General features: G+C 42.2%; 1 protein-coding gene across 1 annotated transcript; it reads left to right on the forward strand.

Annotated features, from left to right (window-relative positions):
- The first annotated feature begins 4420 nt into the window (after nt 1–4420).
- LOC149300938 (small ribosomal subunit protein uS17m-like) lies at nt 4421–7399 on the forward strand. The gene is made up of 3 exons (XM_089484484.1): nt 4421–4457; nt 6687–6823; nt 7106–7399. Exons 1-3 carry the CDS (start codon nt 4421–4423, stop codon nt 7397–7399), a joined length of 468 nt encoding a protein of 155 aa, XP_089340610.1.
- The last annotated feature ends 4090 nt before the right edge of the window (nt 7400–11489 follow it).

Below are 11489 nucleotides of genomic sequence, written 5' to 3' on the forward strand. Positions count from 1 at the left end.
AGGTTTGCAGGCATTTGTTAATGCACAGCTCTCTTAAGGTCCCATCACAGCATTTCAATCGGGTTGAGGTCTGGACTTTGATTGGGCCATTGCAACACCTTGATTCTCTTCTTTTTCAGCCATTATGTTGTAGATTTTCTGGTGTGCATGGCGTCCTGTTGCATGACCCAATTTTGGCCATGTTTTAGCCGTCGGACAGATATCTTCATATTTGACTCTTGAATAATTTGGTATAAAGAGGAGTGCATGGTCAGCTGCAAAACAAGCCGAAATCATCACCCCTCCACCACCGTGCTTGACAATCGGTATGAGGTTTTTGTGCTGATATGTTGTATTTGGTTGTACTGTCATGAACTTTAGCATTTAAAATGCTAAGGCCTGTAGAGTCTGAGATGTAACTCTTGTGTTTTTTGCAATGTCTCTGAGCATTGTCTGACCTTGGGGTGAATTTGCTGAGACGTCCACTTCTGGGAAGATTGGCAATGGTCTGGAATGTTTTCCACTTGAATAATCTTTTCACTGTAGAATGATGGACTTTAAATTGATTGGAAATGGCCTTATAACCCTTCCCAAATTGCTGGGGAACAATTGCTTCTCTAAGATCATTGCTGATGTCTTTTCTACTTGAGATTGTATTAACAATGAATGCTCCAGACCAGTAAACAGCTAAAACTCTGGCTTTTATTGAGGTGGTCACACTTGCTGATGATCAATTAATCATGGGCATTTCATTAGCAGCACTTATCTTCTACTTAGCATTTCAATTCTTATGGAAGCAGGGTGTATTTAGTTTTTCACACATGGCTTCTCCATTTTGGCTTTATTTTTGTTGAATAAATCATGACACAGTGTAACATGTAATGTGTTATTGTTCATCTGAGGTTGTATCTAGATCCAAGATTGTACTGAACTATGGAAACCAAATGCTTCTTATAATGGACCCCATGAAAACCATTACTTATTAGATGGTAAAAAAACAGTGTACAATCCTCGAGCGCTTCCAGAAATAGTGGTAGAGCTCCTCTTTGCTACCAAAACAAAACAGTGCCCTGAGGGAGTTTCAGCAGATGGATCTACTTGGGTAGCCTCTATTCTCTCCCCAAGGGGAGATGTTATGATGGCCAGTACTCGGTTTGGAGGAATAATCAGACTAGGAGGGCTCTCTTCCTTAGCATTCGAGAACTGTCTAGACAAAGCATCAGCCCGGATATTTTTAGTCCCTGGCAGGTACAAGACCACATATTTAACGCAAGATAAAAATAAGGTCCATCATTCCTTGGGACCGAATATTATCTCCAGCATCTCAAGTAACTAATTTCCTAGTTGCATTCTGCAGGACTTTTTGGAGAAATACCCACATGGGTGCAACTGGCTCCCAGGAGTAGAACATTGAGACATAAGGGCGCCTACTCCTGTATCAGACGCATCTACCTCAAATATGAATAGAAGCTCGGGTTTCGGGTTTGCCAAAATGGGTGGCGCAACAAAAGCACCCTTTAATGACTCAAAGGCTTTGATTGCCTCCGGGGACCAGTGAGAGGTGTTACTGTCCTTTTTGGTCATGTCAATAAGGGGTTTTACAATAGAGGAAAAATTACGTATGAATTTCCTGTAGTAGTTAGCGAACCTGAGGAACCGTTGAAGGGAGCGGGGTCCTATGGGTCTCAGCCACTCTAGAGCAGCCGAGTTTTTCAGGGTCCATTGGGAAACCGACCTCTGAAATCACCTACCCAAAGAAGGTGACCTATTTGGGGTGGAACTCACACTTCCCCAGTTTGCAAAATAGATTATTCTCTCATAACCTTTGCCACGTTCGGGCAACACCTGTACGTGGAAGCGGAATGGATCAGAATGTCGTCTAGATATACCACCACACATTGTTGGAGCATTTTTCTGTGGACATGATTTATGAATTTTTGGCCCTCCTTTATCCTTACCAAATTATATGTAAATCGAGCTTAGTAAACACCTTGGACACTTTCAAGGAAGCGATCAAATAGCTCTGTAGTAAGTGGAATCGAGTAGGGTCTCAGTTCTCCACTCTTTTTCTTCAAGAAGAAGAATTTGGCCCCAGCAGGAGAGGAGGACTTATGGATGAACCACTGGGACAGCGCATCTGCATCATATTTCTCCATGGCCTTATTTTGTATGGCAGATAGAGGATAGATGCAACCTCTAGGACGTATGAGACCAGGTTGCAGCTCAATTGTGCAATCGGAAGGTGGGAGTTTACCAGTGTGGCCCTTATCGAAAACATCTCAAACTCCTGGTACTCTTCGAGCAGCAAAGATACCGGAGAAGTGGTTAGCACTTTCACCACTTTCGTTAGGCATGTCTTGCAACAGTTGGGCAACCATGCCATGACCTCAGCCCTTACCCAATCAAACGTGGGCTTGTGTTTATGCAAACACGAATAACCCAGGACCACAAGGTAATCAGGAGAGTGGATCACCTGGAATTGTATGATTTCGTGATGGAGAGCTGCCATCAATCACCTCAATGGCAAGTGAAGCGGTACGCAGCTGCAAAGGAATAGAGTGTCTCTGGGTGAAGGTGCTGTCGATAAAGACGCCCGTTGCCGCAGAGTCAATGAGTGCCTCTGTAATGATGGAAATCTTGCCCCACGAGAGGCCTACCAAGACTAGAAGTTTATCCTAATGGATAGCCAGGGACACCGAGACGCCACCTAAGGCTTGTCCCCCCGTGGGACCTTAGGTTGGCAGCAGGTGCCTGTCCTTACCGCAGTAAAGGCACAGGCCCTCCCTCCTCTTCTCCTCAACTGAAAAATTGGTAAACCCAAGCTGCATGGGCTCCACAATACCCAAGATGTCAAGGTGCAGGAGGTGAGGGAGGCACGGGTGGGGAAGAAAAACTTGGGGCTTTCATTTTCCAGATGTTGTGCATGAACATGCATTGCGCCATAGCTGTCAATTGGTCTACTGGCTCATCAAAATTATTTCCATTTTTTTCCCTGGTAGCTATTTTTGTCCAACACAGAAATAATAACTCTATTATGTATTTTTTTTGAGGAGAGGATATAGTTTGTTACTTATAAGTATGTGTAGATAGATAGATAGATAGATAGATAGATAGATAGATAGATAGATAGATAGATAGATAGATAGATAGATAGATAGATAGAAACCTATATTGGCAAGCACAATATTACAGAAATGGCAATAATAAAACCCAAATTGTGACATAATGGGTACGTATAAACAGAACCCCCAGCCTTTATACATACAGATAGTTTCCGATGTTTCCGATATGTTATTGCCACCTAGGATGTGGTAGTTAATTTAGCTTTACTAATAATTACACATAATATGCACCAAATTCCCTGATTTATATATCTGCCATTTGTATTATAAAGTACTGTTTCTGTAAATATGGCAGATGGGATATAACAACAGTTTTGTAACAGAACAAAAAATCCTTACCTGTCTTCATATAACAGGAAGAACAGCTTTGGCCAGAAGAGACATGTTTGGAATAGAGGAGAGTTGAATTTACCCTCTAAATGCTACAAACTCATCAAAACAATTCTTTGCATAGAATCGATCTGCAGACTCCAGAGTAGCACCTGCGGAGTAATATTTTTGCTGTGTAATGGAAACAGAGTTTTTTTTCTTTCTTTCTTTCATACGTTCTTCAGGTGTGGCATCAACACCATGTATACATATGTCTTGCTGTGTCGCTGTAAAATCATCATTGCTGATTCTTCACAAATATCTTTGTAAAAAAAATGTATATATATATATATACATATATATCTATACATAAAACACATGCTCCTGTACAAAAGAATTTAGTCTGCTAAATTATATGAAGTTGAGTCATTTTGAAAACGAGCCAGCACACCTCTCCGGAGTCAGACACCGTCCCCTGTGTATGTGAGTTTAAAGAACTGAGGCATGCAAATCCATGACACATTTGCTAAGCTTTTAATGGCCCTATTCCCAACCAATGAGGAATGAGCAATAAAAAGAAAAAAAAAAGGTGTTCCACCTGAATGGAATGGTAGACAAATGCGAGTAATTAGCAGGGTAATGCTTCCATCAGCAGGCAGACTGTAATCTCTGGTACGACAGGATCTTCTGCGAAGAAAGTACTGAAATATATATTAGATTTTCACACGGGAAGACATCTGAGGTTAACGTCATAGAAACCCACTAAATCATCCAATCAGCAGCAATAGTCCATTGGTTGCCATAGTTACAACATCAATTTTCACCAACTTTGCACCAGAATCGCTTTTTATACAAGGCTTCCTAAAACTGGTGTATTGAGAACAGCAAGGCGGTCCACATGCTTCAATCCTAAAACTTCTCGATACAGTGTAGAAGTTGTCACAGAGAATATAAGTGATCTTATAAATATACCGCGTGTTACCAGAGCTCATTTCTGGACGTTTACACGGATGTACAGATATTGTGCTCGCAACAATTTAACCTCCGGTGAGTTTAGCGTCCACGATGGAATACGCATAATGGGTAGGGTCACCTTCAACACAGAGCAAAAGGGGCAGCTGCCTAGGGCCCAGACTTGTCTTAGGGGTTCACAGCTGCTGTCTCTTAGGCATCCCATTAAAGATGGCTATTGTAGCCCAGACCTCAATCGCAGATCCCACAAGGCAACCTTGAGATGCATGGAAGAAGAATGACCCGGTGTGAGGTCATATCACCTGTGTTATGCTTCAACCGGTGGTGGCTGGACAGGAAAGGAAGGCAGATGTACCTGTCCCACCTGTATCCATGTCACGCCACAAACGGGCCCCACCTTGGGGGCCCCATTACCTTTACCCGAAATTGGAGGCTATGTACAGAAGTGTTGCAGTGGCTTGATATATCTAGAATTATACTTGTGAGCTTGACATATACTGAGTTAGTAACCTTTTTATTCACTGTAGAGATTTTTCTCAGTTACTCTTCCTGTCGCCCCACCAGGCTGCTTGGGGTCCTCCTGCGTATTTACGACATGAACCTTTGGCTTTTGACCCCTGGCTTGTTTGCCAGAATCTCTTTGATCACATTGTGTGTTTGCGTGACACATCATGTATAACAAAGTATCTATTGCTGGAAAGAATGCAGTGTATGTATATATATATATATATATATATATATATACACGTACACCCACACAGTACTGGATCATTTATGTGTCTGATATTTCTTAGCATTTATATTAGACAGTCGTTACTATTATATTTATTATTTATGGATTTATACAGCAGCGTAATTCATTGCAGCCCAACAATGGTTAAACCGGACATGACAAATAGTGCAGAACATAACTGTTTGGACTTAACCTGTTAAAACCGTCATGACATCAATAATTATAAAAATAAAAATATATATATATATATATATCAGCTGGCTGACACACTGAAAAACGATGGCAGAGCAAACACACACACACACACACCTGCACACAAAATCAATAATATATAACTATACAAATAAGCCTTTTGGTTTTCTCGTGCACCTGTGTTTGTGGATTACAACTCACATCCCACTGACAATCTGATGATAATGGTGATGGGAGTTATGGCTCACATAAGCGAGTGCACGAGAAAACCAAAAGGCTGGTTTCAGGCCACTTTTGAAAAAACCTACGCGTGTTGTTTTTTTTTTTCAAATTGTACAATATAGAAATGTTTCATTACATTAATGTAGTCTTCATATTAAATGTTGGACTATGCATCTAAAAAATCAAAAGAAAGCTCTGTCTTTGAAAGAAAATATATATCATTTTAGTATAATAATAATAATAATAATAAACATAGAATTTTATGGCAGATGAGGGCCATTCAACCCACCTAGTCTGCTTCTTTGGTCTCCGCTTAGATTCAGGATAACCATATCCCTATAACATACATGCAGCCACTCCTACTGGGTAGCTGTTCCACTCATCTACTACCCTATTAGAAAGTAGTAGTAATAATAATTCACTAAGCTGAACATAGCCTATATTGTCCCTAACCTATGATGACAAGCTGTATTGCTGGAATTCAGCTCTCATTATAGCGCCTAACAAACGCAATACCTCACTGGTGTTAAAGACCCAATGTGGATGGAATGCACAAATGCAACCCTACAACCACACACCGCCACTAGTGGGCGCGCTGACAAATCACAGGCGCACAATTCGCCCGGGCGTGGAAGGAGTTAAGCGTACGACGCCGTCTTATGATGTCACGGAACTGGCAGAGGTCAGGGAGACAGGAAGTGGGTGCATGTGACACTGAGAGCTAGGTGAGTGTGTGTTTTGGCGTAAAGCATTCAAAACAGCTGTAATGAGATAGCATACATAGTTAAGTCATTAAGGGAATCTACCTAATTAACCTAATCTATTTATTATTCCATCTTGTCTATATATGATGCAGAAATATGTGTATCAGCGTTTTACAAATTGCTTGTCCCATCTTTACATTAGCCTAACGTTCCAGAAAGCATGTTGTGTTTTGTGTGTTGCTCCTTTGGTGCTTTAACACTGATTCCTCTTGTGATTACATAAAGATTGCGCCCCAGGTCTTGTTTGGGTGGGATTTGGCAGATGTAGTAATCAGAGATGATTACACTTGGAGTTGATGTGTCTTACAAATCAGCATGATATCCCAGAGCTGCGCTTCTTTCATCTTGCTAATTAAGACTTGAAGGGTTAACTTATTGTGCTCTTCACTGCAGGTTCTCTTTTCAACATGTCGGCGGTACGTGTGGCTGTCCACGCAAAATGGGTTATAGGAAAAGTAATAGGGACGAAGATGAGGAAGACTGCAAAAGTCCGAGTGACGAGGATGGTGCTGGACAGTTATTTGTTAAAGGTGAATTTCGATTTTGTTCTTGTCTCGTATAAGTGTTATAATACTCCTCCTGCCTTTATTCTAATAAGATGTGCAGCAACTGCGTTACGTTATCATGGGAAATATGTTTGAACAATTTTAAATTATGATAACACAAATTAGACAGTTTTCAGGGATTAAGGTAAGATTCCCATTTGGGTGGAAAGGCTGAATGGAATGAATGCTATAGAGTATTTACAATGGAATGATGGTGCTATGATTCATCTTCGTATGACTGTGTTCCTTTCTTTCCGACCTGTCTAGTATTACAATAAGAGGAAAACCTATTTTGCCCATGACGCGCTGGAGCAATGCACATTAGGGGATATCGTGCTGCTGAAAGCTTTGCCCGAGAGGAGATCCAAGCATGTGAAGCATGAGCTAGCCGAAATTGTTTACAAAGTGGGCAGAGTGGTGGATCCTCTGACCGGAAAGCTGTGCGCGGGCACCGAATTTCTAGAAAGTCCAGCAGATGTTAATGTTGCGGAGCTGAACGACCAACTGGGGAATCTGGAAATTTCAGGAGAGCCAAAAGCAGAGAAGAATGTGGATCCTTGAGAACACGTGACTGTAATACCTGTTTCACTTAAGATACAAGCGGCAGACTGGCCTCAGGACCCAGGCTCGCGTTATTTGCCTCCGTAGAAGTAGCCTTTGTACTCGATCTTTAGCTGGCTTGTGCAAAGGCGCTGATGTGAATTTGTGGTCGTTTTCTCTGCCGTGGTGAATTTTGGCCGTGCACGCAAAAAATGAGTGATGTTAAATGGCACTTCATACACTGTATAAATGTTTCTGTCACTCAATAAATCTGTAGCCTCTTATTTCTAAAGTAGATTTGGCTTCTGTAGTAAAATGGGTTTAGTAAATTTGCAGCAGGAACCTGCTAGGTTGGCAACATTGCTTCCTTTTGTGGACTCAATGGGTTGCGGTTGATGGGTATTACTGCCTAGACTTGGTTTGTACGTGCAGATGAGCAAACATCACACCTTAACCCCTTAATGACAAAGCCCGTACATGTACGGGCTAAAATGCATTGTTTTCAATGGGTTTAGGGACCGCCCATTGTCCTTAACCCCTTCAATCCCCTATAGACGTACCGGGATGTCCAAAAAACGCCCACAAAGAAACCCCTATGGACGTCCCAGTACGTCCAGCCCTTCGTGCAGCGTCAGGGACACATCCCTGCCGCTGCACGGGAGACCAGGCTGTCGTTTGACAGCCTGGACTCCCCCCTGGCAGCAGAAGCCGGCATCGCCGGCTTTCTGCTGCCCGATCTCCCGTAACAGCTTCCGGCATGAAAGCCGGTAAGCTGTTACGGTTGAAAGTGCGCGATCGGGCATTCCCTTCCGGGTTACGTCGCTGCTGACGTAACCCGGAAGGTCATCAGAGGACAGGATATCCCCTGCGGGGATATCCTGCCCTCCGATGAGGCACAGAAACGCTGCGATCTCTATGCAGGTCTGTGAGGACCTGCATAGAGATCACAGTGTGATCGGTGCAGGGGGATCGCAGGGAGGGGAGTGAGAAACCATCTCTCTCACTCCCCCTCCCGTCCTGAAAGAGAAAAGCAGGAAAAAAAAGTTAATTCATTTAAAAAAATATTAAATAAATCATTAAAATAATAATATATATATAATAAAAAAAAAAAAATAATTTTGTATTAATGTGAGCTGTGATGTCATTGTGACATCACTGGCATGTTCAGGAGGTCCCTAGGAGGACCTCTAACCATTTCTGTGTAAAAATAATATATAAAAAATGTAAAAAATATATAATAAAAAAATTATTAAAAAACCTTACTTCCCATTGCCCTAGCATAACATCTAGCCAGTATAACCCTCCTGCCCCCGTTCACAACCCCCAAACCCGTTAAGCCATAGGCATAAAAATTATACAAAATTGTACACCTTATAGTATGCTCCCTGGTGCTGGGAAAGTCTGGAAAATCTATATAAATTAGGTATTTCTGAAATCAGGACACCTGAATTAATAAACTTGGAGGGGATTTTCCATCACTTTACCTAATTTTGTGAGGATTCAGATTAATTTTCTAATCTTCGCTAGTTTTTACTAAATTACTCATTCTAAATTTCCAGCTAATCATCCAACTATGGTATCAAACGAAAGCTCTATCTCTCCTTGAAAAAACAATATATAGTTTATATGGGTACACTATTCACAGGAAAAGAGAATCATCGGTAAACCGACATACCCCAAAAATGGCAAAATTGCTCTGGGCTTTGAGGTACCAAAAACCCCTGGGATTGAAGGGGTTAAGGGGTTAAAGAGACAGTCCAGCCTTCCAGCACTTTAAATCTTAGCTGAACACGTTTCCTTGTATGTGATATAATTTAAAAAATGAAAGCAGCCTGGGCTTTGGGAAAATGTAACTCAAAGTCAAATAACACGGCCACTTGTTTAAGAAGGGGGAGGATACAGAAAAGCAAATGTTCTGCTGCGAGCACATACACCACTAACGATTAATTAAAAATACTTTTTTGAGTGATAACTTTGGTTTGATTTCTACAACTAATGTTCACCAACACATAAAGGATCTTATAAAGCTTTATTCTCTGTAACATAAAAGGAATGCAGCAAAGAGCGAACAAGAATACGGTCTTGTTAATTCAAATGCTTGATTATTACAGTACAGATTTCCAAGCTTCGACAGACCTGCAATAATGGTTTTGCAATACGCAACTTGGTATGCTGCATACATGTTTACAGGAGTTGATAATTACCCAGTGCATATTGAGTAGTTCAGATTCTGGTATTTTGACCAAACTACTTAATGTAAAAATTCATAGTGAGTTATTTATTGTCACTAGTGATACAGACTCCAATGTCCAATTCAGCATCACCATCAAAGAACGAGAAACCTGTAGAATCTTTAGAGCTGCGATGTAACACCCACTCCGTGGGCCGTTAGCTCCTCGGCTTGGAATCAATCTAAGTACCTTCTGCCCAAGATACGTCTTGTTAGACCCGGAACTCTTGTCGAGGCAGCGATGGAGCTGACTGGCAGAGAGTATACCATGTGCATGCAGGCAGTAGTGTTTGACCGGGACCACATGCATTATCGAATGCATTAAAGTGCATATGATGGATGGAGTGTCCCTTTTAATGGTGTGTTTAGTTAGTGTGATCGGTAGTCACTTACATGTACTAGAGACGCATCCTGATGTTAAGGTGAAATCATTTGCCGAACAGGCCCCTTGGAAGGGTCCCTTCAGCCCACTATGTTTTGGTGTTTTGCTTCAGACCTCTTCCTGAAAGGCCACCACACAGTTCTAAAATACTGACTGCCTGGTGCTGAAACAGTACTATAATGATACGTTGTAACATAAAACCATTATCTAGCTGTCGGTGAGGTCTGCGTATCTACAGGAAGGATGCAGCACAACTGAATTTTTACCATTTCATGAACATCTTTGTATTTACGACAGAATCCGGTACTGTGGACACCTATTTGTTGATTCCATGGTTTATAGCGTTTTTAAAGAGTTTGGCACACAAAGGCTTTAAAAAGGGTTTACTGTTAATGAGTTCTCATGCCTGCTCCCCAGGGCCGGCCCAAGGCAAAATGCCGCCTGGGGCGAATTTTAAAATGCCGCCCCCCCCCCTTATCTACCCTTCCTCTCCCTCCGCCCCCCCTTGTACTTACCTTTCAGCAGTCCTGCGGCGAGTCTCCCTGTTCGGTCTCGGTGCCGGCTTGTAATGCTGAGCGCCGGAAATCTTCCGGCACTCAGCATTACAAGCCGGCACCGAGACCGAACAGGGAGACTCGCCGCAGAGGAGAGAGAGAGGGGCGCCGAGCGGGTACTGACAGATTGGTAAGCGAAAACCACTCGGCGCCCCTTTCTCTCGCTTTTAAAAAAAAAAAAAAAAAGGGCTTGGGGCGGCAAAGTGCCGCCCCTTCAAAAGTGCCGCCTGGAGCGGTTGCCCCACTTGGCTCCATTGTCGGGCCGGCCCTGCTGCTCCCTTGTAAAGTGTTAGCTGCAGCCCTGCTTAATTAAAATGTTTCTTCACTGTCCTAGATGGCCATGATAATCTGCACTGTTTTATTGTAAACAGTTGTTACGTTAATCTTCCAAAGGCCTAATAACGTGACGTGTCTGTATGGATGAACAAATCAGGAGAATCCAGGGAGGCTTAAGGTCAAAGTATGTTATTGGATGTTGATGTACTTTATCATGTTTATACTTACCTCTGAAAACTCAATAAAATCTCTTTAAAAAAAAAAAAAATCAGGAGAATCAGCTTGCTATGAAGTGCCCCCCATACTACTTCGGCAGTATGTCAGAAATAATGCAGAGGCACAGGATCAATGGAGTTTTAAAAGTTTTTTCACTGAATCAACAACCATATTAAAGGGATACTCCAGCCTTAGTATGCTTTTTAATGCATATGATAGCGGTTGGACTGGCACGCTCCCAGAGGCAGGAACGCGGACGCGCTTACCACAATGTTAGGCGACCCCGTGGTAATTGTGTTGCCGCTTGCACGGTGTCAGGGCAGCTGGAAAAATGGCTCGTGTGAAGGTAAGGGTGTGATGATGGTGTGGTTTTGGGTGAGTGAGTATAAGTGTGTGTTTATGTTAGTGTGTAAGTGTGTGTTAGCGTTAATTTGTCTTATTAAACACTGTTTT

Source organism: Sceloporus occidentalis, unplaced genomic scaffold (genome assembly GCF_023333645.1).
Source record: "Sceloporus occidentalis isolate IW3139 unplaced genomic scaffold, rSceOcc1.0.p SCAF_22, whole genome shotgun sequence".
Lineage (NCBI taxonomy): Eukaryota > Metazoa > Chordata > Lepidosauria > Squamata > Phrynosomatidae > Sceloporus > Sceloporus occidentalis.

Bases quoted from the DNA above. Each gene is read 5' to 3' on its own strand.
- LOC149300938 (XM_089484484.1), top strand. From the start codon at position 4,421: ATGTACAGATATTGTGCTCGCAACAATTTAACCTCCG. The intron at 4,458-6,686 runs GTGAGTTTAGCG...TCTTCACTGCAG, and splicing joins TCGCAACAATTTAACCTCCG to GTTCTCTTTTCAACATGTCG. The intron at 6,824-7,105 runs GTGAATTTCGAT...CGACCTGTCTAG, and splicing joins TGGACAGTTATTTGTTAAAG to TATTACAATAAGAGGAAAAC.